Here is a 27,039-nt window from a genome sequence, read left to right on the forward strand (position 1 = left end):
TTCAAAGCATTTGCATAGTGAGGTAGGAATAAGAACATGCTTAAGAACAAGGTCTCCAAAGATAAACTTCAGAAAAAAAATCTTCCCAAATGGCACAAACTCCACACCCAACCAAATCCTGTGTGCTGTTTCATCTGTACGGGGCCTTGAATCTCCCATCTTAAAAATCTATATTTTTACTCCTTACTAGGCAAAAACACATCAGCTTGAGTTACAGTGGAGAGCTCCAGTTTTAAATCACCCACGCATGGCCAGCCTGCCTGTCCAGCTGGATAACTTGGAGCTAGGACACTGAAAAAGGATCACTGCCTATTCTTGTAAACTTTTACGAGGTATTGATTGGATCATAAAAGCTGAAAGCAGCCTAATTTCTCTCAGACAAGGGCCCATGGAGGGCAACCTTTTTAGGCTCGTTTCTTTTAGGCCCTAAGCATGTAGGCCTTTGTGCTGATGAAGGACCAGCAGTGCCTCTCCATTAGGCTAAAAGCATGGAACGCACTTTTCCGCCTCACGGGTCTTACCCCCCCCCCCCCCGAGACGTCTGCACCGGCTCCCCAAAACGTCTGGCAGCCTCAGCTGGAGTCTAGAGTGGAGGCGGAGCAGCCGGTGTTTGCGCTGCAGGGAATGTTACGTCAGATTCGGATTCTTGGCATGCAGCTCAATGTCCGCATCAAGACCAGGCCACCAAAGATAGCTATAGGAAAAGGCCTTCGTTCCGACCACACCAGGATAGTCAGTGTGCAACTCTTTAAAAATCCTCGAGCGAAGTTTAGGAGGAATAATGACGCCCCACATTAAGCACTCTTGCTGCACAGATCCATTGCTGCACAGGTCCATTGCACCTAGTATGAAACGAACTCACTGTCACTTGTATTACTGACTGCTTTGCTTCCTTGCATGACAAGCATCAGGACTGCTGATAAGGTAGGTTCTGCCCGCATCTCGCAATGAATTTCACTGGAACTGAGTGGTAGTGTTTCTATTTGCCTCAAGTAGAACACGTCAACAGTGTCCACCTTGTCTTCGTCTTCCACTCGTAACAGCGGTCAAGAGACCATTAGCATGATGTGCTGCTTTAGTTGAGTACTTGTGTGCAGACAGGAGTAAATCGCACCTTTGCATGCATGCTGCTGTCATGGAACGAACCCCATTCTGTGCACCAAAGATTGCGGTCAGGGGGTGATCAGTGAGGAGTGCAATGTTCAGCCCACAGAGAGATAAGTGGAACTTTTTTACGCCGCAAAATGATTGCCAAAGCCTCCCACTCAATTTGTGCATAATTCTGTTCTGCCTTGTCCATGATGTGAAAGTTATTGACCTTTCTTCACCACTAGGAAGCATATGAGAGATGACCCTCACCAATACCATATGGTGATGCATCGCATGGCAACCGGATGCTGTTTTTGATGGTTGTAATGTGTCAGTACCTTGTGTGATGCCTGCTTGTCCTTTGCCATCCTAAATGAAGATTCACATTCTGTAGACCAATACCACTGTGCACCCTTACACAGTATCCAACAGATTCAAGATGTTGCCAGGTTGGGAATTATTTGAGCAAAATAACTAATCAAACCTAAACACAACCTTAACTAAGTAACATTAGATGGGGCTGGTGCCTCAAGGATTGCCCGAACTTTCTCTGGAGATTTGTGCAACCCTGCAGCATCAATTATATGTCCCAACTACTACAAAGAGTCTTTGAAAAAAATCCACTTTTCCTTCTCAACTCTCAAGCCAAAGTCCTTCAAACATCTAAGAAGTGCATCCAAATGTTCAAGGTGTTCAGTACCAGTAAATCCTGTTACCAGATTATCATCCAGGGTAGTGATCGTCAGTTTTTGTGAATTTGTGTCATCTTGCAAAAAAGATGACAGATCTAGGTTGGAACAGATCTAGCTAGCTGAATCACTGCCCTTCTGCCAGAGATGCAAAAAGATCTTCAATCTGTGGAAGTGTGTAATCTTCAACTTGGAGGAAAGATTTTACCGTCACGTTGAAATCACTGCACTGATCCATTTTTCTTTAGTATTATTTAGTATTTTACTTTAGTGGCTTTTCCACATCGCTGAGACCACATTTACCTTCAGCAATTCCCTGAGCTGCTGTGATTCATGCGCTGCAGCCATTTCCACCGCCTTCCTGAACGTCAGCGTGGCCTCCGTTAGCAAGCGCTTTCGTGCAACCACAAGCAAATCTATTGCTGAGTGCATCCTCCAACTGTTTGCCAAACTCACAGTGCTCCGACAATCTTTCAGGCATGGCTACGCATTGCGAAAGGGTTTAACCTGCCTCCTGATTCTGTCTGTTAAAGTGAAACCATTCACTATTTACGAGTAGTTTGGGGGTTAAAGGCTACTGCAATAATGCCTTAATGTCTGTGTAACTTTTGATGCCTGCCTTCTCAAGAGCCACGAGGTTACACAGCAGACCATATGCTTTGCCCCATAACACTGAGTAGCACAGGTACTTTCTTTGCACTCTTCGTACGATTCGCTTCCATAAAGTGCTTGGATCTTTTGACACAGGTTGTTCAATGTTCTGTTTTCATCAAAGGTTTCGATACGGCCAATGATAGCTGCCATGTCGAGTGCCATCTGAAACCATGGTCAGAAATGAAGTCATACACCTCGTCGCCAATTATGTTATGTCTACAATAACGCAATATTTCAAAAAGACAATACGCGGGGTCTACTTTAAATAAATGAAGGACATATGCTGGAGTTGAATTGGGAACTCTACTGAACTATTTGCCCGAGCTACACGAACAATATTCCACCTACTGGTGCATAGAGATAACAGCAAGTGTAAGCAATACACAACAGAGCCCAACTCCAGTTCATCCACACCATTTTCTAGGGTGCATTTGCAACCTGATCATAGTACACAGGAGAGAGAGCAGGGACTCGAGAGTCCTTCAGGCTCAACTCTGATATAGCAAGGGCATGTGCTACAAAAGTCCTGCGACATCCCTATATTGGAGGAGCTGTAAAACAGTTCCTTTCAGATGTGGAGGAAAAGCAGGTTAGGTAGATGCAGAATGAGTGAATTACACAAGTCAGTGGTGTGACTAAGTAAGTTCTACGGCTGGCCACTTCACCACCTGATATGTTAACGTCTGAGCATGACCTAGAAGACGTTAGCAGCTGTGTGCGGCATAAGTGTTTGCAAACAGCCCATAATGGGTCCATCACAGGGCAAAACAACAGGAGTCACGATGGAACGGAGGATGAACTGAAGGCCTATTAGCCTGCGGGCTTGCAACAGCTCAGGAGCCTTAAAGCTTTCTAAGGATATCTTTGGAGAGGACTCTCTAAGGATATCCTTTTGTGTCGTCTTTTTTTGTCAGGAGTGAAGAGGCACGGGTAGTGAACCAGAAAATAAGGTACGGTAGAAAAAAAGAGACGCATCAAAGGCTGGCTCTTGACCAGACACACCATGCTTCCAAATTTAGATTAAATTCCATGTCTGACAAAGGAATAAAAAAAATATATTCCAAAAAGTACAACATTTTGACAAAACCCGTGTGTTCAACCACAGCTATGACAGGCATGGCAAGGAAAAAACACATGGCTTGGCCATAGGTACATCATTTTTAATGAATAGCAATTATACCATTTATGATGCATTATACTGACTACACATGTTCCTATAAATATACTCAGTGAAGACAAATTACAATTCTTAACTGTAATAAATAATTGATCCAATGTAACTGTCCATTTTTAGTCATGTTTAAACCACTTAAGCCACAAGGACACAAGGGTTAATGATGCTATTTTAAAAGCTTCATCTGATTAATGAAGGACCTATAACACGTAATAAATGAAGTGTTATAAATACTATGTTTAACCTATTAATTCCTTTCAATCCAAGTTCTTCCTATTGTACTGGAGCGTTTTTGAGAACTAAGATTGAACGCAATGCATGCCTGGGTTAACTTGCCTCAGAAATTTTTACAAACTGCTTTCATTAAGACTTCAAATACAAAACACTGATAGACAAACAAAATGGTGCGCATGGATAGTATGCCAGTATGCTTAAACCAGATCTTACTGATTCACAGTGATCCCTGTGAGCATATCAGCGCAGGGGCAGTGAAAACCCTCATTACAAACCAGAGGACTCCTAAAACATTCGTCTTTGGCTCCAAGTTCATCTTCCTTTAGTTGTATTCTTTCGAGGCTGCCTGTTTTCTCTTCAAGTACCGACAGCCCCAGGCAAGCACAAAGCCACTTAATGACTGACCCGAAGATGGTTTCCAGGAGACAGTGATTCGGGTTAGTTGGTCGCATCATGCCAGGTAAAAACAGAAAGCACTGCAGTGAAGTGAGTGAGGGAGTTCGAGGGGGGGTGAATTTGGACAGTCCCAGGGTAAAAGAACTCTACTGCCCTCTGCTGGAAAATGACAGATAGGCTGGAACATATAAAGCCAATGTATTTTGTGCACAAGCCTGGGTTTCCCTCTGTAGTGTGGAGCACCCATATACAGTCCATTTCAGTTTTTTCAGTGTCCACTGTAGTATTTTGTTAAATATTTGTTGGGTTGAGTGAACATCCATACCTTCTCTACTTCCCTGTCAGCAGAGAAACCTAAAAGTAAATGCAAGGATAAAAAAAAATCTGGACTGGATAATGCTGGTAAGAGTGGAAATGCGCTGCAATTACCCAGGACAGCATTTCTGCTACAATATATAATAGAATTTACCTTAAATTTTACTAAGTGTATGTTCACCTATAAACAACTGAAGAAGTATCTGAATCATCTGAGAGGCAGCGAGGAGAAAAACAATAAATGTCATAAAAATGCAACATGACTTCCTTACAGCGATTGTCAAACCCATATAAATTAAGTAGAAATTTAGAACAATATCAACCTTTCTATGAGTTGTTCTACATTAAGGCAGGCAGTTCACCTGATGCCATATTGGGGTCTGCTTGGGCAGACAGCTGATGCATGTTTTGATTACTATTTAGGAGCATAAATCAAAAATGGCTGCACGTTAATTAAACACACGTACTCTCAGACTTACCTTAATTCTTGGCATAGTGACAGTAGGGGCCCTGGCTTTGGCTATGAAGCCGTGGGAGGACCCTTCCTCTACGATTTGTCTCGTAAAGGGCATGAACCTCTTCCCGTTGGGGCCGAAAACAAAGTCCTCTCTCAAAGCATCTATCAACATGATCACCACGCGCTTAAATAAAGGGGGAGGGAGCTGGGTTGAGTTTGGCCCGCTTCCTGCAAAAGAAAATCAAAACGCCGGTAAACACACACCGAATACAAGAGATGTAGATGAATTTCATGAGCAGGGTTCCACGTTGGATTATAATTCACCCCATTTCAAGTTAAGACTAATGTGACTTTAGTCAGATGTTTGAGACCATCCCCATAGATGTTCCTTACCCGCCAGCGGTTCGGCCGGCTGATCCGATAGTTTGCTCTTTGATGATAAAGATGACTTCACTGGAACTGGAAAAAATCCTCTCAGGTAAAGGGCAATACCGAGTAACTCAATTATGAGACAAAACAAAGCGAATACCGACGCCTTCAGTCTCATGGTGGACAGCTACGAAAATGCCCAACTAGCAAGCTTCCAGCGTAGCTATAGTTTGCGTTGGTTTTTAATTGTTTTGTGCCTGGTGATGCTAGCTAGCTAACACAAGGTTCACTAACTGGATAAACTCTCAAATTTCTGTCAGTGCAGCGGAGGTGCCGCAACGGCCATTTCATCGTTTGAAGGGCTACTGAATATCTAGTTAACTGACCATATCCTTGTCAGAAACTAGCTAGTTAGTTAGTGACTTTCGAACCAATTCCTAAAGTGTGTCAAGGATATAATAAAGGATATACAGCTGGCGAGCCAGCCTACGTAACCTAGCTAACTGACGTTAATCCTCAACTGTATAGCACTCAAAGTTAGCCAAGTCTCCGGTTACCATGACACTTTACATGTTGGTTTTAAAGAGTCCACAGCCTATTAACCCTTCATGTTGAAAACCATTTTTATCAGTAAAGGTGAACGGAGCGTCTAGTCAATCATATAAATATATATATATATATGACCGGAGCCGCCTCTGGTTCGTGTCTTTCCGTGTTACGGCGAGCAGAGGGCTCCATTCGCGAGCGCGTAAAGGGGCGGAAGTGCGAGGATCGGTGATGCGCGAGCGCCCCCGTTCGGCCAATTTGTGTCAGCACTCGCTGCCTTCGTTTACTAATGCATGTATTTGATTTCTGCTCGTTGTTATCTTAAAGATCGTACTTGTCCGGTTTCATACTGATTACCTTTCTCCTTCCTACTTTTGAACACGGTCTACATGCACTTTATTATTTGCACTGTTTATATATGTGGTGGTAATTATGATTTTATGATTATTCATGATTATATTAGTGATTATTGTTACATGATTATTATGATTATACTGTGCTGGACCACACTAATCCATCCTTGGACTTTGCTCTAGTTTAGTCATTGTTCTGTTTTTGGATTATACTATTCTAGGTCTCTGACCGTGGTTTTGTTTTATGTTGGACTACATTAATCCAGGTCTCTGACCTCATTTTACATTTGCACATAATTGCACTTTACCTTTACCCTACCTCACTAGTTTTGGACTTGTCTTTTTCTTGGACTACATTAATCCAGGTCTCTAGTCTCTTTTATCTTGCGTTTCATTGGTACATTGTTCACACTTTCTCGTCACTCTACTTTATTGTCTTTTTCTCTACATATCTTCTTGTTGTTTATGATTCTGGTTAGATACTAATTATATTTTGTTGGCTTGGTATTTGCAATTTGCTCAGTGACAATATAGTTGAATCTAATCTAATTTGGTGAGATTCTCCTTTTCGTTTGCTCTAAATCATTCTGCATTGGGGTTTGAGGCTTAGTTTCTATTTTACATTAGTAGTAATTTAGAGGTCGTTGATTAAAATGTAGCTTTAGGTCACCACAGTCTGTTGAGCTTCTAGGGAATGTCTATCTATTGTACATACGAACATGAATATTAATGTGAAGTGAAAATTTCTGCATATTATTATTAACAGTAGTAGTAGTTGTAGTAGTAGTAGTAGTAGTAGTAGTAGTATCCTACTAGTAAAATCTCTAACTTTCTGTGGAGAGTCAGTGAAAATCTATGAACAGCTGTTCTGTCTGGACAAATATAGCAAAATTGTAGTGCAGCAAACTCACAGCATATTGATTAGGCTGACATTGGCCTACATTTATTTAAAATCACATGCAAATGTGAACGATCGTGGTCGAGAATCCATGTATCCATAATGTGCACTTTATAAATCAATAGGGAAACGGACTTCAGGTCTTAATTATGCACGTTAGCTAGCTGGCTACTCTTCCGATGTCGAAAACTTGTAAACAGACTTATTCAATTTTAATATTATTTGAAGGTCATCCAGAAACCGATGGGGCGGACGTAGGAGACGCAGCAAGACGAACGGCGGTTTTGATTGGATAAGGCCAGTCACTTAATACAAATTCTGTATAGGCCAGCGTGTTTTCTGATTGGATAAAGCTAGTCGCGTTACACAAGATCTTATTGGTCGGTGTGGTTTTCCTTTGTTTCCATTGGTTGCTATATGAGTTTCAAAATCCAGCGGGTGTCGCTAACGCTGCTGCGTGTTGTCTACTTGTACTCCTCGACGTTTTGGTGCTTATTAAATTCATTCTTTTATTACGTTGCCGCTCTGATTAGAAATCATGTCGTTTCCAAGAGCTCCTCTGAAAAGATTCAATGAACATGTCGGTGAGTATGATGATCGTTGCTGTAGGCAGAAAGTCTGGGTCGTTTTCAAAACAGCGTCCTTTTCGCCACTTTTTGGCCAAATTTGTGGAGCTGCTTAGTTAGCGCTAGCTACATTACACTCAACGCTTGGCCAAGCTGACTAACTCGGAGTCGCTGAAACTGCATCGGAAATGTCCTGGCGTGAGTAGTTATTGTTTATCTTGTTTGGACACTGCTCAACACGAAGCCTTCAAACTATTAGCTAGCTAGCGTCGGTTATGGTACCTAACATGACGACCAGTTTAGTTAGTAGGTTAACTAATAAGTTTATTTCGTTTTGGACAGCTTACTAGTTGGCTAAGTAACGTTAATGCTAGACAGGTTATTTGACCCTGTTGGATCATTTGGATAGCTATGCTAACGTTAAGTAACCAGCTAATATTAGCTAATACGAAGTCAGATTCGCATATGCTAGCCTACCTAGCTAGCCATTTTTTTTAGTTTAGCCATATTGCAATTGATGCCATCCTTGTCTCACGTATTTTTTCTTGCTAGCACAACGTTTCAATGTGTCATTTCAGGCGTGGTAAATGTTTGTTGGCGTTTTGCTAACGAGACGACTGTAAATATTCCTTAACAGGCTGTGCTCCTCCACCCGGTACCTACGAAGTGAAGCCGGGCGACGTAAAAGGGGCCGTTTCGTTTCACAAGGCAGAGCGCTTCAAGTCCAAGAAATGTGAGAAGGACTGATGGTCTAGTTGACTTTGTCTTTACCATAATAGTTTCACTTTATTTCGTGTGTGTCTGTAGCTGTGTTGCTATCTGTTCCTCTTACTCATATGTCTACCTACCCCCCTGCTCTAGCTACATTACCACCACCACCTTCACCCTCAAAGGACACATGGATGTCTCCAGTGCGCAGGACTCTGTCGGTGGATGGCTTGGTGAGTGCTCTGTCTGTTCGATGTTTAAGATGTCTGCTTGGAATAATATAAGTGCATGCACTTTGCGCTTTGCCCTACTGTACACATCATTTTTTTTCTTTCTTTTTTTTTTCTTTTTTTTCCCCGCACAGTCCGTTGGTTCAAGCTCGAGGAAAGACAAAAGCTGTGGGAGTGTAGGGGCGATGCATCAGAAACTGCTGGAGAAAGAGGTATACACGCACCTTTTCTGTGTTAGAAGTAGAATTAAAATTGTGAGCTCACCAAAAGACAGGTGTTGAATTATCTAGCACTGCTGACACCTACAATATACAAATGAACTATTACTGTTTACTGGGGTATCATTTCTGAATGACAAGAATGCATTCAGAATTCTGCTGTTTTTTGCTTGTCTACCACGTATTTCATGCAAAGCTACATTTACACACATATAAAACCATGTGCTGGTCTCAACAGGGTTCAACAGTAACTATTGCCCAGGGCAAATAAAATGCGACGTCTGTACATCAGCACGAAAAATTGCTTGCCTGGTTGGGCCCGTTCATGTTGGGGTGGGGCCACAGTGTGTCAACAATGTAACTGATGCCAAACTCAATTCGCTTAAATATGTAATCCCTCATAATACAAAAAAATGCGCATCCAGTCAAAACAAACCAATGATAAATTCTAGCTGTTAACAAATGACATCAGAACGAGGTGTTCAGGAATGCGGCGCAAATTCAAAGCAAAGCGAGTCCGCAGCTTCGTTGTGTCGATTTTGACCCCTCTGCACCCGACACGTTCTGTGGGGTTTGTAAGGAATATCCTGACAAGGAAGATATGGCTCTTTTTTGTCTGAACTACAAATTTTAGAAACCGCTCCACAAATCTGTCACCGAGTGTATAGTGGTGCAAAAAGCCGCTAGCACATCTGGAATACTTTAAATACATTTTAACTATAATTAACTTGTCTGCTTATTTGTATGTGAATAAGACTTTAAAATTAAAAGATTTTTTTCAGGATAGTAGAAATTTGGTTGGGAGATGGAGAATTTTTCAGTCACCCACCTGACTGTGCAAGCCGGTGGAAAAAAGTTAATGCTGAACCCTGCGCAATATGTAATGTTGGAATTCTGCCCAACACTGCAGCGTTTTATGCAACATATTTACAAGCGTTTGCACCGTGTGCTCTAGCTCTGCAGTAGTTTCTTTAAACCTTGTCCGTCTTGCGGAACTTCGCAGATCCGGTTGCTGGTTCAGCAAAGGGGGGAGCAGGACCGCAGGCTTCTAGCGATGGAGGAGGAGGTTAAGAGGCTCGGGTCCAAACTGCTGGCTGCTGTGCGGGAGAAGACTGGGCTCGCCGCCAGCACGGCGACTCTGGAAAGGCAGCTCTCCGAGCTGAAGAAAACCAACGAGTTCCTGAAGTCCAAGGTCGGGTCTCTCCGTTAAACGGACGTGCCGTATTTCAGTCCGTTCTGGCTTCAGCCGTGAGGGCCATTAAGCTGTTCGCTGGCTGCACCTGTTCTCTTGTTGCTGCTGTTTTTAAACTTTTGTTTGTTTTTATTACACGTGAACGCACGCAGGTCTCCACGGACACCACAAAGAAGAAAATCGGCTCACTCTCGATGGAGCTGATGGAGGCGAGGAACAAACTAGACGCTAAAGACAAGGTGGGATAACCATGCTTGGACAGGCAACGGTTATTTTTGCGTTCTGCAGTAATGCAACAGTCAATGCCTGTACGTGTACATTTAGAGCATTTGGCTGATGCGGTTATACAAAGCGACTTGCAATTATAACTGAATACAACTTGAACAGTTAAGGGTCTTGCTCAGGGGTCCAACAGTTGCAGCCTTGCAGTGGTGGGACTTGAACTGGCAACCTTCTCATTTACTAATCACCCTCCTAGCCACCAATGCCCCGTGTAGCCGCCACCCTGACATCTGGCTTTTCTCACAGGAACTGAGCTTCCTGCAGATCAATTTGGAAGGCAAAGTGAAGGTGCTGGAGACAGATCTCGAGGCCTCTAAGGCAAATCTTGGTGCCCTCCAGGAGAGGAACAAGGATATCGGTGAGCATCAGTTTTTCTTTGATTTGTGCTTTTGGAGGATTTTACAGTACATAATTAGGCTCTCGGAGATCACCAGGGAAGCAGCAGCCTACCTATAGCTTCTATGTGAGTGAAAGGGGTGGGATTCTGAAACTGGACTGCAAAGTGCACAAACCCCAAACCGAATGCGTCATGTTTCACAGGGAACAGTGTTCGTGGATATTTTCTTGCGTGAGCTAATGATATTTAGCGTTCGCCCATGGTGGTGTTCACGTTTAATGAGAGGTGGCCATAACAATGCAAGTCTGCACAATTTGGATCTGTAAATGGACACGGTCCTCATGTCTAGCATTGATTTACTGTTCTGCAGAGAACCTTCGGAAAGAGACCAAAGCTCAAAACGAAGAACTCGAGGAAGAAGTGGACAAGCTGCACGGTAGGACATGTCTGGGCTGTCCCACGGTCGATATCCAGCGTTCTCACTGTTTTCTGTTTTTCCTTTTTTAGTTGTCATACAGGAGCTGAGGGAGGAGATCAAGGCTCTGCAGAACTACCTCGATGCTGCGAACGAGGAGCTCCAGGTATTGATTCGGTTCGTAACGCATGGCAGTCTAACACGACTGACCAATGCCGCGTGTTCGGCTGATTCGTTTACGTGACTCTTTCTAAGGATCTGAAGGGGAAGCTGCATGACGAGACTGCAACGGAGCGCCGCGTCTCTGAGTCTCAAGAGAAACTCTGGTAAGAGTTTGCTTTTCTTTAAGCTCCAGTTTTTGATGGGGTGGAGAGCCCCCAACACCACCACCACCACCATTTTGCCTTCCATCTGGCACAGCGAGGTGGAGCAGAACCTGGAGCGGTGCACGGCAGAACTGCACGCCTGCCGAAGCTCCCTCACAGAAAAGGAGGAGGAACTGCAGCGACGGCAGGAGGATCTGGCCGAGTGCCGGGGCGTCCTCGGCGAGCGGGAGGAGGAGCTGGAGGTGTGTCGGCGCGAGGCAGAGGTCTCCCGGGCGGCACTGGCCAAGCTGGAGGAGGCTGAGCGGCAGGGTGCCCAGGAGCTTCAGGAGGCCCGCGCCACCGCGCGGCTTCAGGAGCAGGAGCTGGCCCGTGTCAGGGAGGTGCTGAGGAGGACGGAGGAGGAGCTGGACCAGCGCGTGGCTCACATGGGCGAACGCTGCCTGGCTTTGGAGAGTGAGAAATGTGAGCTTGTAACGCACCCTGCCCACTGAGTCTTTTTGGTCTAACGCCTGCGGGGCTGTCCTGTTTTAATGTCGTGCGTGCGTGCGTGCGTGTGTGTAAGCAGCGAGGACACAGGAGGAAGGCCTGAGGAGAGTGCAGGAGCTACTGGATAATATCAGCTCTCTGGAGGAGAGCAGGATGACTGAGAGGGAGGCCCATAAACAGCTGAAGGAGAGGCATGCTACTCTTGCTGAACAGCTGGAGGAGGAGAAGGTAACACTCTTTCTCCCTTTATGCAGATTTACTACTATAATTAGCAGAACTGCGTTCTGTTATCTGTTTAGCATTAGCATATTGTAAACATGGCCTTAACCAACTTTATAATAATTCAAGATAATATTCTAAATAAAGTTTCATTGCATATTTTATATACATTTTAAATTTTATATATGTGTGTGTGTGTGTGTGTGTGTGTGTGTGTGTGTGTGTAATTAATTATATTTTCTTTTTTTTTTTTTAATATTTCCTGTCAGAAGTTAAGGTGGTATGATTTGCTGGCTCAGGTCATGACATGGGATTTTATATATATAAAAAAAATTTTATCCAAATGCTGGTTTGATTAAATATTTTCTAGTGATCTCATTGCTCATATATTTTGAGCTGTCTCGTAAACCTTGGCCGTGATCTAGCAGGAATTCTGTTTGATCGCACGCTGTAAAACTCGCCAACTTGGCATTGAGTGTGAGTGGTGGCTCCTCTGATCTCATGCGGCTCCTGCCCCTCTGATCTGAGCCATGTCCTCTGCAGTCTCGCATCGAGACCCTGACCCGCGCGATGGCGGGCATGAGGGACCATATGGAGGCCGAGAGGAAGCAGCTGGAAGGGGAGCTGGAGGAGGTGCTGGACGAGGTGTCTCGACTTGAGGAGCAGGAACGTCTCCACCAGGAGGCCATCCAGCACCTGAGAGAGGAGAACACCACACTGGAGGAGATTGTGAAGAGCGACCGCACAGAGCTGGAGAGGTGGGGGCCGGAAGGGTGGGGGAGAGGGTGGTGCTCAGGCATTTGAGGCTGGCGGGATTGCGGAGTGAGATTTTGGCTTCCCGTGTCTTGGCTTACCGGTCGTTTCCCTGCCGTGACGTGACGTCATCCCCCTCTTAAGGCGGGACGCAGAGATGAAGAGCATGGAAGGGGCGCACGCGGAGGCTACGAGGAAGATCCAGGAGGAGCACGGCAGCTCGCTGGGGAAGATCGGAGAACTGGCCATCGAGTTGGAGAGGTAAGCACCGCACGCCAACCGGCCCAGCCGCTCACCGGAAGCGAGACGTGCCCTTGAGCCTTCCTCCCTCCGTCCCTCCCAGCGGCAGACGGGCTCTGAGCGAGTTGAAGGAGCAGACGGAGGCGCAGCGGCAGCAGCTGCAGGAGGAGGTGGGCCGCCTCGGTCGGCAGCTGCTGGAGGAGCGGGAGAAACTCCGCCTCCAGCAGCAGACGCAGGACAAGGAGCGTGAAGAGTACGCCAGGTGAGGCTTCACACCTGTCCGCTCATAAAAGCCTAACCCAGACACCACCTTTATACCCCAGGGGGTCTAGGGAGGGTGGATCAAAGCGGTTTGAATGTGTCTTCGACTCCAGAATGTTGCTGGAAGCCCAAACCAAGCTGGCCCAGAGCGAGGAGGAGGCCCGGCGCACCGCAGAGGCTCACGGCCTCGAGCGGAGCCGCTTGCAGGGGGAGGTGGAGCAGGAGCGGGAGGAGTTGCAGCGGGGGCTGGAGCAGCTGCAGCAGGCCCGGCAGAAGAGGCAGTCGGCCGAGGGCGGGGCACGGGAGTGGCTTCTGCAGGAGGTGGAGCGGGAGCGGCGGGGCTTCAGCCTGCGTCCGGCGGAAGCGGAGCAGAGGTGAGGGCTCCGCGGACACGCTCCAGCCAACCCAGGGGAGTCGGCGGTCCAAATTCCGTCCGGTTAAATTAATGCACTGTCCGGATTTAATTGAATCCGGAAGCTGAAATGTGATTAGGGTCTGGTTTTCCCCAGAAGCCTTGGAACCTGAACGTTCTCAGGATTGTTTATTTTAACTGTTCCAATGAGTCAAGAAGTGAGCGGGACATTGCCACACAAAGCCAACGTGTAGGTAGACACCCCCCCCCCCCTCCCCAGTGTTAGATTGCTCCTCTCATCTCTTTGTAGGTTCTCTATTATCCTATATAAGGTTCAGCTCATGCGGTTCAGGTTCCTCTGTCGTAAAATGGTTCAGCTGAGCAATAAATAGGATGATTCTTGTTGCCTAGGCACATGCTTTGCAATCTTGTTTTGCGAGAAATTTATTTTGTGCCAAACCAGTTTTTGCAGTATATAATTGGAGCTTTGAAAAGTCTCGGCAGAATCAAACCATTTGCGCAAGCTTTTCAGAGAGTCTGGCTTTCAAGGATTCCTTAAGGTCACTTTGCCTGCTGCGCTCAAGGTGATTTTTATACTCTTCTATTTATCCGTGTCCTTTGTGCTCTAAAGTTGTTTGTGGCGTGGGAGAGGAGACAGGTTCACGTTTGCCCAGCTGGTCATGACATACCCACTCATTAGCTCAACTCACTGATGTGAAAACGCAGTTACTATTGTTTTTTGGCAAAGGACTGGAAAATAAATGAAAGGTAGTTACTCTCAGTTTAAAAACTCGTTTTCTGTCACTGTTTAAGCTAAAGTTGCAGTTCAGTTAGTGATGTGCGTTCCTACCTGTCTACAGCGCGTCTAACGCCGACACCAAGCACTGGAGACGCTTGTATGAAGAGCTGTTCGCTAAAGTCAAACCCTTCCAGGTGAGCTTACGTCCCGTGGCCGAGACGCCACCCTCCAATCCGTGCAGTCTTCTGTGGGCGTGCCTCCGCTCCTTAAGGTTTCCGCTCATTGGCGTTGTCCGTTGCCTGTTCTCCACAGGAGCAGCTGGACGGCTTCGCAGCCGAGCGGGACGCCCTGCTGAGCGAGAAGGGCTCCACGCAGGCGGAGCTCAGCAAGCTGGCCGACGCCTACGCCAACCTTCTGGGCCACCAGAACCAGCGGCAGAAGATCAAGCACATGGTCAAGCTCAAGGAGGACAACCTGGGACTCAAGCAGGTCAGAACGCGCCCGCCAGCAGGCGCAGTGCCGCGGTTACCCGCCGCGTGTCCTCATCCTGTGTGTGTGTGTGTGTGTGTGTGTGTGTGTGTGTGTGTGTGTGTGTGTGTGTGTGTGTGTGTGTGTGTGTGTGTGTAGGAGGTGTCCAAGCTGAGGGCCCAGGTGGGGAAACAGCAGCGGGAGTTGGAGCAGCTCCGCTCCAGTCACGGGCCACGCAAGTTCGATCCCAGCAAGGCCTTCAAGCACGAGCTCAAGGAGAACCACCAGCCTGACAAACACAGGCTCAAAGAACCACCAGCCAATCGCAGTTCTCCGATAGGGCGAGTATAGAGACGCTGGTAAAGTTAGCAGTTCTTGGATAGTAATTTGCTGAGAAATGACCACTTAAACAATTAGTTAGCGTCTTAACCGCCACAGTCCTTGTGCCCAGAGTTTTCTAGTGCTAATGGACATCTGAAATTGTTGATGGTAATGTGTGTTAAACTGAAAATCTAGTTTGACTTCATTGGAAAGAACATTTAGAAGGTAAAGGATGGCGAATGATTTTTCCGTGATATTTAAAGGCGCAAGTTGTGGTAATATAGATCCTGTTCAGAGTTCTTATTCTGCTCTACCAAGACTAAAATATGTTAAACACCACACTCTTTAGTTACTGTGGGCTTGGGGGCCCATCAGTCCTTTAACTTTAGCATCAGTGATGCATAAATAGGACTGAGGTGTGTGTGTGTGGGTTTTTTTTTTTTTTTTTAATTTTTATTTTAATATAATACAAAAACTTTTTTTGCATTCTCCTACATTTATTGAATTTGATTCAATTTTTAACCTTTTGATCAGCTTAAGTCTCAGTCCAAGTTAAATTCTATTTGCGTGTATTCATTTAATTATTGGTTACCTTTCAACTTTTAACACAGATTTATTTTATCTTATTTGTTAGTGATTTATTAAATTGAACACTGACTTGTTTGTGTGTAACAAATAAAAATTAATAAGTCTGCTTTTATAAAGTTTCTCACGTTGCCCTTAATATTTGACAACTTTTGCGAAAGGACAGCCAAAGTTAAAATGGCTATAGAACTTGCAGAAGGCATAAGATTTCATGTCCAGACCTCAAATCTAAAATCCGGGATTTTAGAATCACATACTATTCCCAGTCCTTGAAGTCCATATCACCTTTCCAACTCTTCCTGTACCAGCGAGTCTTGTGGGATGTCAGGATGTGACCAGTTAACTACTAGTCATTACAAAGTCTGGGACCCAGCTTTGGATTTGAGGTCTGGAACAGAATCCATCGGCGTAAGGCTTTGTAAATCCACAAGTAAGCCGGCTTTAAGGCTTTTTCTGCACTGGCGCCCAACAGAGGGCACTAACGTATCGTAGCTCACAAGCCTACACGTGCAGCAGCACCTGGGGTTTTAAGGTACTGGCTCAGGGCGCACTTGGGGGTTTGCTTTTCCACGTAAACCTGCCCTTCACTCGCTGGCTTGGCTTCTCATACACGTGAAATCCTGGAGTAAATTATGCACTCGAGGGCAAAAAAATTTGCGCTGTGTGTTGTGGTTATTCACAGGCAAAGGTTGCTACTGTTCTGTGATCAGTGGCCTTTCTGCCCTGCCGTTCTGAAGAGGTGTTCAGCTGCACCTGCAGATGGTTAAAAGGGTGGGCCCTGTGGCAGCGCATCACTTTAAGCTTCGCCTTATTCAGTGGGCCTCTTTAACCATGTTTTGATCCACAACTGTCTTTAAGAAAACAGCTAGGGGGCAGTATTTCTCGTTCATTATTTATTTTTTGTTTAGTACCAATTAAAGATTCCTAAATACATTGAAAAACTGACTCCGTATTTTGGAGTTACCCATGTGAACTGGACAGAAACGGCGACCAAACAAGATTAAGCCGCTGCTAAATGGCAAACGGGCCGGAGCCGGCAGCGTGAGACGAGGGGTCAGGGGTGGCAGCAGTAGCGTAGGGGCTGCCCCCTCCCCAATGACCGGGAGCAGTCCAGGGCAGCTTGCAGTTACAGATTTAGCCTTTAATCAAGTCTCGGTCATAACATGGTACCTGAAGCTCACCTGGTAGAGCAGGTGCAACTAGCACCATGGTCATGATGTCAAATCCTGTGACCGTGAACACCACCCAAGCTTGCTCTCCTCCATGTCCGACTGCTTTGTTTATCTTTAATATGGGAGCAGTGATTTACCGACAGCGCAACCCACAGTGTAAAAATGGCAGCCTGGTGATTTGACACTCAGCCGAGACAGCAGAGGTGAAAAATGCTCGGGGCATTGGACCAGGTCCTGGTGTCCAATATAGTTCCTGTCGCGTGGATCTTCGTGGCGTCAGCGAAAAACCAAAAGTTGCAGGGCTTTTAAAAAAAAAAAAAAAAAAAAAAAAAAAAAAGTTCATCTCGCTAAGTGGTGTTTAGGTGCGCGTTGAGCGGATGGAATCTGCTTGGCAGAAATCTGGATGTGATTCACGGGTTGAGGGTGCATAACCCCAACCCTAAATGTCCAGCGCTCATCTCTGTTGCATGAACTAACTAATTTATTTGGTTTATAGCAAGTGTATTTTAGAGACTGGAGCATACACGCGTAAACCAAATTTGGCTTCCTTTTGCAGTCAGGGAAGCTGCGTTCGTGGTAACCTAACAGGAAGCCGGAGCGAGCTCGCTTCTAAGTTGAGCTGGTCACAATTACTATAAATGGGTTCTTTATAAAGTTACCTTAAATTAATTGGTTTCCTCCCAATAGATGATGAAAGGTACTTTTGCCATGATGCCTCTTGAGTTTGGAGGTCCGAGTTCGGACCGATTTACAGAGGCGTTACAAAGGCATCAGTGTGAGCCGCAGGGGAAGCGGTCGCGTTCTGATTCCCTACAGCAGACCTTTTTAGCATGCAATGTTTTACTATCGCCTTTTAGCACATCGGAACATCAAATGGGGATCTACAGCCTGCAGTAAAGCCCCGGTCATCCCTTTAATCCAACCCGTTAGGCCGCTCATATGACCCTGATGCCCTAGATCTGCTGCCTTGGCTTGGCAGAGCCACTGAATAAAAGAGGTTTTCCTAGCAATGTATTCCAAGGTCACATCCTTAGTTAGTTATTATCTTTTAAACAGCAAAGTAATCAGACTACATTTGCGAATACAGTACGATTCATTATGAGATTGTTTAGTGCAATGATCAGTATAGGTAAAGCTCTTAGCAGCATGTTGACGAACCCTTTTGAAACATGGAATAGGACAGTTTTGCAGCACTTTCCTTGTGCGTTTCCGACTCTGTGTTTTCTGCCTAGTTTGATTTCCCCTCTTTTCCCGCTTAGCAGGAGAGGACGCTGTGGTCAGGCATGCCCAAATTGCTTTTTGGCGCTCTCGACCTGCCAAGCGAGTGGACGCGCATAAGGACGCCTGCCTTTTTCCCCCTGCCGCTGCTGGCCTGAGTGTCTGTCAGCCTCTGGGCCTCTGACAGGCTCTCTCCACATCCGCGCCTGCCCTGTCCAAGCGGTGACAGCCCGCACGCCACCACCGGCTTACATCCTGACCTCTCCCTTGGCCCGCCTTCCCTCAAATGTTAATACGCCCAAGTCTACGTTGGCACTTCTCTGTCCTTTTTTTTTGTAAAATTATTTATTTTTTATGGTGCACATCTCGCTGAATACTAAAAGAGTGTCTCATAAAGCTGTGACCCGCTCTGAAATGGCTTGTTAAATTGTCTTTTGTCTGCGCTTCGTTCTCTACCTACAGTCCTGATGTCACGCGGGTGTGATGAATGCTATTGGGAGTGATGGAGGGCGGTGAGGGGAAGCGCTGGACAGTTGAGGAAAATGGCTGTGTGTTTTTACATTTATTTATTTTTTTGATGTGACAAATCTCCATGGAAAAGACAAGGGGGGGTGGGACACATGCATGACTCCGTTTTATTCCTTTACACGGAAAAGGGGATTTTGAAAATGGGGCGTAATTGCCCTCTCAGTCCCAAACCTGGCGAGGTAGAAAGGGAAAGTAAATCACCCAAACTGAGCTGTTGTCTCATTTTCCTATTGCCAAGTGATCAAGTTTGACTGATGTTGGTGTTAAAAGTATTTTCTTCCCCTGAGAATTATTCACATTTGCCTCCAGAGCTTCACAGCTCCACTCGCTCCCACCCTCCCTTTGAGGCTGGGGGAGGCTAGTCCCCATCGAACCGCGCAGGCGTGGCTGAGCGCGTGCTTCCGTGTGAACGAGCCGGGCCCTTCGAGTTCTCACTGAGCTGTCTGCACCCCCGTTATCCTCGCGATGCTCTGTGTGTTTTGGCCAGGACGGCGCCACATCGTTTTCTCTCCGGTGGAAGGGAGCGAGCACGGACGCCACCGCGTGATCCTGCACGTCTTTGCTCCTCCTGGAACGGCGTGGACGAGTTGCTTCTCCTGAATGCCGTCCCCCGCAAGCCCTGCAGTTGCTAGGATATGTCCAGCAAGGGGCGGTGGGGGGGGGGGGGGGGGGGCGTTATTTATTTTATTCTATTTCGCTTTTCACGTTATCGAGCAGCCAGGAGTGTAATGATTCTGACGGGGTAAGGAAGGCCGCTAGCCAGGCGAGGGGGGGGAGGGTTTGGGATTAATCGATGTGCACGTGGCGTCTCAGCTGGGCATGCCGCAGGGGCCGATCGATCTGGGCGGACCGGCCCTATGGGGACCCCCTGCGTGCGCTCCGTCTCGGGACCGTACGCACTGCGCGGCCTACGGAGCCTGCCCCCGCTGCCTGAAGACAGGCTGGGGTCACGCGAGTTTCTGCTGGCCTGTCGGCTAGTGGGAGTTTGATGACATGGTAAAGCGTGGTGTGGATCAGAGGTCGGGGCGGATCATTAGCGTTGAACGAAGCCTTCTGGTGCTCTGGGCCCTTAGGGACCTGATCTGGGGTCGCTCGTGTGGGAATACAGAACCCAAGATCTGGAGCAGATGGTCCTTTCCTGTGCACTGAAGAGTCTCAGGTGGATACCTAACAAGTTGCGTCACTGTACAGCTATCCAGAATGCCAATATTAATGCCAACTTCACCTTTAATATGAGTCTGCAAATAATGTTCATACTCTGTACCCTCACCATCAACTTTGTTAATAACACCTGCCTTGTACCTACACTCAGTCACCTCTTGGCTTGGACCAACCCAGGACCGAGCTGTCAGGATCAGAAGAATAAGGAAGCGGTTGTAACTATTCTTTTGGCCTCCCGCACCCGTGTGTGCGCATTCTGTGGGTGTTCCAGAAATACATGGGACGAATTTTCGACACCTGCAATTTTGTCACTTGCAGTGGAGAATAAAATCTGATTATTGTATTTCTTTTTTGCCTGCACGAATGCTGCTGCTCTGTATAGCGGCGCGGGCGAATGCCTTTGTCGACATTCTTTTAGCTTTATTTTCAGCTGCTGAACGTGGGCCGCGCCATGCTGGGTCAGTCAATGGTGATCATTTGTTTGCTGATGTATAATGTGACCAACACAAAAGCCCGTGCTTCAGTGGACTGTCGATGCTGCCCGAGGTCTTTGATGTGCTGATGAGAGCCACTGTGTAACAGTAGCAAGGCTCTGATGATTTCCCCTCCTCCACCCCCCCCCCCGTCCTTGCGTTTCAAATCTTCGCCGTAGGAGGTCAGACCGAACGCTGAAGCAAACTTCACCGAAGGCGTAACGCATGCTTTCATTATCCCTCTGCGCTACAGACGGCCTTTGTTTTAATGTCATTATTTTAAATTGGTAAGAGGGGATTTGGCCCGCGACACCTGTGGGGCTCCTGAGTCCTGCTGTTTGCTAATTTCTCAAATTAAATCCATTTGCCACTTACACTATGACTGGGCTTGCCAAGGGTAAGAAACAGGAAGAGGGTGTTCGCTGCTAGCTTGAGTTTTGACCTAGCCTAAAGTTGCGTCCTTCCGAAAACAATCATGTGCTTTACAGTTTAATCAAAGACACGAACACAAATCAAACAAGTTATTATCTTAATGCTAATTTGAGAGTCCTAAGTTACACCTGGACAATGCGCACACATCCTTTATTAATAGCCGTCATCAAACCATTAGTGTGCCCACCACCTAGACTGATGTAGGTTGGAGTGGAGGGTAGGTGGGGTTGACATCAAGTGTAAGCAGGAAGATCAAAGCCGGCATTCCTGACAATCCGCCGTCCTGGTGGCAGTCTGCCCCACGCCGCTGGTCCCCCCCCCCCGTCTCCACGGTTAGCCCGGCTTCATTTAGGTAAATGAGCTTTACAGTTGGCAGGTGTGCTTCCTGACTTTCTTTCTTGCAAGGTAATGAGAGCTTGACTACTCCTCTTAAGAGATGGACTTTGATATTAAAATCCACACACGCCAACGTGCACAGAATTAGATGAGACACGTACCGGCCTTGTCCCTCTGATCTCGCCATAGAACGCTAGTAGGTGCTTTTTTTTTTTTTTTTTTTAACATCCATGCTGTGATGTGCAGTTATGCTGATTTGCTTGTGTGCGGTGCCCTATGTCCGATACTGGTTTATTGCACCAGGGGCTCATTGATGCAGCCTGTGCTTGACCAGATATGGTCATCTGGAAATAATATTTCCAGATGAATACTATTCCTCTAGAACACAAACATTGTGTGTGTGTGTGTGTCTGTTTGTGTTTGTGCACACACAGAGCTCCAGTGGTGTGCAGCATTGTTCAGCACAGCAGGTACAGGGCTCTTCACCTCACTAGCTGTGTCCATTTCCCATTTCATGTCACTTCTTTTTAAACTGTGGAGTAAACAGCACCTTGTATTTAATAATATTTATGTATTGTCTTTATTAGTGCAGCAAGCTCACTAATGGCCTGTATGCTTTTACCAAAAAACCTCCAGATCTTTGTCAGAGTGACAGGTTTCGTTGAGAACCTAGTTGTGCCATCTTAAGGATTTTCATGCTTGGCAGGTTGACAGACATTTAGCAGCACAGCTCCGTATGTCAGCTGAGTTCTATGAGTTCCTCTCCATTACCGGTTTTGTCATCCAAGCGTGCTGGTAAACTAGAACCAGACAGAACGTAAACCATTTTTGCGTCCCAGTGGCAATCACCCTTCTTAACAAACCACCAATAACAAATAAGCAGGACTAAACTTTCCTGAAAGTAGAGGTATTACATGTGGTCTCAGTGTTTGCATTGTATTGTCACAATATTGTATGTTATATGTTCATGCCGTCTTCTGCCAAGGTGCTCCTGTGTACTGAGGACTTTTGCCAAGTAAAGTGATTCTGGATCTGACTCTGATGGTACTCTTAAAAAAAGATGTATGTCATTTGGTTTCTTCCAGCATTATCCAAGGATTCGCTCATCTACAGTAAATTCAGAAAATATTCACACCTTGATGCACACTTTATTGTCTCGTGGGCTTGATTTGGACTGGATCTAATCACATTTTACCCATCAATCAATTCTTAATCACCCATAATGAAGGGAAAACATTTTAGAGAGTTTTGAAAATTAAATAAAAATCACAAGCTGAAACCATTTGGACCCTTTGTTGTGGACCTACAAATTGTGGTCAGGTGCATTCTGCTTGCTTTTAATTATCCCTGTGATGTGGCCAGAGCTCATTTGGAATCCACCTGTTGCAATGTGAATTGATTTTTCATAGTTTGGAAAGGCTCACACCTGGGTCTGTAATGGGTCATAATTTACCCAGCGCTGTCCAAGGAACTCTGCGGATGTCCGCGATCAGACTATGGAGAGACAAAGATCAGGACAAAGACCTAAAACATTTTTAAAATATAAGAAACTTGCCCTAAACGTGAACCTTTCTAGAGCTGGCTGTCTCGTCATGTCTGGTAACTAGCGCGAGAAGGGCCTTGGTCAGTTAGCTGAAATAAAGAACCCAATAGTATCTCTCGAACAGCTCCAAATGTCCTATGGCACAGACAATTCTTTCTTTGGCTCTCAATTAGTCGGTCCTTTATGGCAGAGGGGTAAGATAAAAACCACTGTTGAGAAAAAGGCATATGACAGCCCTCTTGGATTTGGTTAAATGACATGTAAAAGACCTGCAACAAGTGGACAAAGGTTCTCTGGTCCAGTGATCTGAAATGTGGGTTCTTTGGGCAGAAGAGCAAATGCTGTCAGGTGAAAAACGCACAGCATTTCAACTGGATCATTCTTACAGTGGCTGAATCATGCTTCTTAGCACCTGGGACAGGGAGACAATGCATGAATTCGGCTGAATATAGGAACATCCTTACAGAGAACGTCCTCCAGACTGCAGCGGCATTTTGCCATCCAACATGGCTGTAACCTGAAGTACTCAGTCAGAATGACACTGGAGTGACTTTGGGGCAAATCTCTGGATGTCCTTGAGCGGCAGAGCCAAAGCTCCGACTTAAATCCGATCAAGCATCTGCAGAGGGACCTGAGGTTCCAGGCTGACGGAGCAATGACAAACTGTCCAAATCCAGGTATGCAAAACTTGTAAAGACATATCGCAAAAGATTTGCAGCTGTAAAGGAGCTTCTGCAAAGCATTAAATAAATAATTCTTTCTGAATTCACTGTATGTAAGGGCAGTATTCTGAAATTACATTGCTAGGTGCTTAATTGTCTTTGGAAACAAGTAAATTTGTCTGCTGGTCCAATTGAGTAATGGCCAGTGCCTTGGCTCCATTGGCATAGAAGCTGCTAAGGACTAAAGTTGGGAGGGAGAGAAAGGCAGGGAGACGTCTCTCCCTGAACATGCCCAGGCTCTAGCTGATTCCAGGGACTTGGATCCAGGTCAGTCAAGGCCATAATTCCTAATCTTGTCGACTACCAGGTCTGCCTGCTGTAATGCTCTCATATCCTCATCAATACAGTGACGCCAGTTTTCTTTGACCTTTTTGTAACAAATGGTAGAGAAGCTGCAATTTTAAACGATTTTAAGCACCTCACCTTGGATATGGTTCCACACTGTGTCAGAAACATTACTGTAGCATCCAGTCCTACAGGGAACATCACCACCCACCTCCAAGGCCCAGCTACAGTAAAAGTAATGAAGTAAGACCTCATAACAAAACACTTCACTCTTTTTAGAATGACCACCCTAAAAAGAAGCTTTGCATTGTTTAGCAGAGCAAAAAGTGGGGGGGTGGGGGGTGGACTAATTTGTTCTGATTTAAGCTTCTGGGGCTGAAATATAAAAATTAAAAAACTCAGAATAAGCTGCAGCATACCTTTCATCCACGCCATTTAAAAGGACCTTCTGATTTATGAAAAGATTCTGTACAATGGGTGCTTTACTGTGCTTTATTAATATTTTTTAGTTTATGAAATTGGATGAAAGGGGTCACGGTAGCCATTAACCAGATTAATGGTCTGTGTTGGGTAAAGAAGATGCAATAAACCTAAAAGTTAATGCAGGCGTCGCTGCAGAAATGGCTGATGAGAAAGCAAGCCGGAAAGGCAACTAATAGATATAATTCAGTAGGGTAATGTCTGATAACTACAGACAAGACGGATATCGCTCGGCAATATTATGGAGTGTGGAGTGGTGCGGGCACATTTATGTACATTATTTATGCCCCGTAATGAACACCATAATGAAAAGTGGACACGGCGATAAATATGAAACAGCGATAGTTCCTTCTTGATAATAATCAGAGCAGTTAACGTGTCCCGCTGAAGTGCCATCGGCCTGGCGCTTTCCCTTCTTCGCGCAAAGTAAATTTCGGGTTAAAACATACGATTTAATCATAGATATGGCTCGGAGGGAAAGAGGTGGTCCGAGGTAGCAAATAAACTGCCTCCTCCATCAAGCAAGCAGATGAAAAGTAGTTTACACTCACTTAATGGTTGAGGAATGTTGAAAGCCCTCGTTCGCAGGTCATTTATAAATATGCGCCTTTCGGAGATAATGACTTGGCCGCGCAAATGGGTAGAATTAGCCTCCCATAGATCGCTCAATCACCATTCATCTAGTTTGGTTTCTCTCACTCTGCGTCCTGGCCGTTCTTAAGCTTGCACACTCGTAAAACGCAAAAAATGGGGAGGTGTTATAAATATGAAGTGATGTAGCGGCGCTAGGTGGGCCCCCTCCGCCTGCTGGCGGTGCATCAGCAGTGTATTTAGACAGATGGCTGAAGTTTGTGTGGTTTTTAGCTCAGGAGGCTTTACAAATCTGTCTGTAGGGGAGGTGTTTGTTAGCCTTTCTCCGAATGTCATTCTAATGTATGTGTGTTTGTGCGCTCGGGTTTGCTTCCTTTTGTGTGTGCGTGCGTGCGTGCGCGCGTGCGTGTGCGGGAGTACCAGAATGTGCCGCCTGCTGCCTCACTGTGATAAACTGCCATTACTGAGCTGCTTGTCAGCCAGAGGTGATCTATTAGTGTCGGCCCCTGTCCTCAGCTCCATATCAAGGCCCATCTAGGCCCGCTCGAGCATCCTCTGTCCTGGTCTCCTAGCCGGAGCCCTGCCTGGAGTCTCGCTCCGGCCTTATGTTCAGTTTTCTTTTTTGCTAGATCATGTCCACATTGTTTCCCAACACCATTTCTCGCTACACTATACCGAATAAGCACATCTGGCTTCAAACGATTACATCCTTCTCATATAATACACATTTGCAATGCTTTGCATACTCATTAGACGTTTTTTAAAAAAAATAATAATAATAATTTATTTTTACACAATTCCTATGGAATATATCGTAGTATATGCCTACCCCTGGTGTGTGTGCATCTGATGGGTAGTGGGAACAGGTAGATTGTGTTACATAGATCTTGGGTTCGGGCACCCCAGACGCCGGTTCTCGTTCCCCTGCAGCTGTTTCCATCATTCTGACACACGGAGGTGTTGAAAGCTGGGCGATTTCGAGGTTACAGTCCCATCCTTCCATTTCCAGGAGCGCGTCTTTAAAGCGACAGCGTCCTGGTTGCTCACAAAGCTAGGAAAACAATAAAAGCTCCGTACCCAGCCTCACCAACGACGCGAATAGAACCCACAGACCCGATTAGCGCCTTGTACTGGGTGAAACATTCATAGGGAATTCGTTTGGAAATTGCAAATAACTCTTCACGTTGCGAGACAGACTATGCTAAGAATAGTGCAGTGGAGCGGCTACACCGGCAGCTTCTTCTGGTGTTTCTAGTGGAAAATGTCTGCCAGCCAAAGTGCTTTTGAAGAGTTAATCCTTGGCCATGCTGAGCCCAAGACCAGGAATGCGCTGTAAAAGCACGTTCCCACGACCGTAACAGCCTGTATCACCGAGTTAAGAGTTATTCCTGGAAAATTGGTGTTTATAAACCAGCCAGCGCTTTGTTTGCACTTGTTCTTTTGTATTCAATCGCGGACCTAAATGAACGTCGTTTTGTTTCACTTGTATATAGCTGGAATGACAACGAAAAGCCTCTTGAATAATATAGTGTTTGTATTCTGACACGCTGGCATTCACATTAAATACGTGACGGTCGTTTCGCTTGCGCAGTATAGCTTTTCCATAGTGAATCCTACCATTTGGCACTAGGTAACACCTCACTCTGCTTAGATCTCTAGTGCAGTTGCTCATGATTAGCCGACTGGCCTGTCACCAGTAGGTGGCAGTATTGCACTGCAGTCGCATCTGTGCTCCTTAAACCAAGAGCGTTGATGTATTTGTTAAGAAAATGTTGAGTGGAGTTTAGCGTATTGGCTGCATTCTGCACTGGCTTGCCACCAGTCCCAGACAGATAGATATATATGGATCTGTGACGAGCAAACCAATGAGAGATACCAAAAGGATCAATATTTATAGGGCGGTAATGGTCTTTGAATAGAGAGTGGAATTTCTCTTTCGATAGGAAAAGCAGTTGCCTTTATACACAAGGTAGTTCTGAAGCTGATCGTTAGTCACCTTCCTCCTCTGTTTTGTTGGACTTTTTTTTCTTTTGTTTATTGTTGTTTTATGTCTGCACATGACTAATGAATGAAAATGAACATCTGTTTGTTAGTTCTTGTACCATTGCGTAGCAATGAAAAAAATGTTTAAGTAATTTAAATGAACAAGCTCAAGCCGGTTTGCAAAGTTGTGTGTGTGTGTGTGTGTGTGTGTGTGTATTTTAAGAAATGCGCATATTAAGGGGG

The 27,039-nt window shown here is 45.8% G+C and overlaps 2 protein-coding genes across 3 annotated transcripts in view; one reads left to right on the forward strand and one right to left on the reverse strand.

The window, feature by feature from the left end:
* LOC113581496 (GPI ethanolamine phosphate transferase 2-like) overlaps positions 1-6,101 on the reverse strand; it is a 32,378-nt gene extending 26,277 nt beyond the window's left edge. Inside the window, exons 1-2 of the mRNA XM_027016675.2 lie at positions 5,402-6,101; positions 5,031-5,236 (exon numbers count right to left, since the gene is read on the reverse strand). Coding sequence (XP_026872476.2) covers positions 5,031-5,236; positions 5,402-5,555 — 360 coding nt within the window. The 5' untranslated portion in view covers positions 5,556-6,101. The remainder of the gene's footprint in view (positions 1-5,030; positions 5,237-5,401) is intronic.
* On the forward strand, positions 5,404-15,975 carry hmmr (hyaluronan-mediated motility receptor (RHAMM)). 2 transcript variants are annotated; one of them, XM_035532012.1, is made up of 19 exons: positions 5,404-5,486; positions 8,378-8,473; positions 8,602-8,681; positions 8,813-8,890; positions 9,900-10,088; positions 10,241-10,327; positions 10,617-10,728; positions 11,078-11,143; positions 11,215-11,288; positions 11,378-11,448; positions 11,543-11,910; positions 12,014-12,162; positions 12,697-12,911; positions 13,051-13,167; positions 13,250-13,408; positions 13,521-13,781; positions 14,620-14,692; positions 14,811-14,987; positions 15,126-15,975. In XM_035532012.1, exons 1-19 carry the CDS (start codon positions 5,444-5,446, stop codon positions 15,315-15,317), a joined length of 2,607 nt encoding a protein of 868 aa, XP_035387905.1. In that variant the 5' UTR covers positions 5,404-5,443; the 3' UTR covers positions 15,318-15,975. The 2 variants fall into 2 exon arrangements, with proteins under 2 accessions (XP_035387905.1, XP_035387904.1); XM_035532011.1 differs by lacking the exon at positions 5,404-5,486 and adding an exon at positions 7,625-7,758.
* The last annotated feature ends 11,064 nt before the right edge of the window (positions 15,976-27,039 follow it).

Source organism: Electrophorus electricus, chromosome 12, assembly GCF_013358815.1.
Source record: "Electrophorus electricus isolate fEleEle1 chromosome 12, fEleEle1.pri, whole genome shotgun sequence".
Lineage (NCBI taxonomy): Eukaryota > Metazoa > Chordata > Actinopteri > Gymnotiformes > Gymnotidae > Electrophorus > Electrophorus electricus.

Bases quoted from the DNA above. Each gene is read 5' to 3' on its own strand.
- hmmr (XM_035532011.1), top strand. From the start codon at position 7,713: ATGTCGTTTCCAAGAGCTCCTCTGAAAAGATTCAATGAACATGTCG. The intron at 8,682-8,812 runs GTGAGTGCTCTG...TTCCCCGCACAG, and splicing joins CTCTGTCGGTGGATGGCTTG to TCCGTTGGTTCAAGCTCGAG. The intron at 11,449-11,542 runs GTAAGAGTTTGC...CATCTGGCACAG, and splicing joins GAGTCTCAAGAGAAACTCTG to CGAGGTGGAGCAGAACCTGG.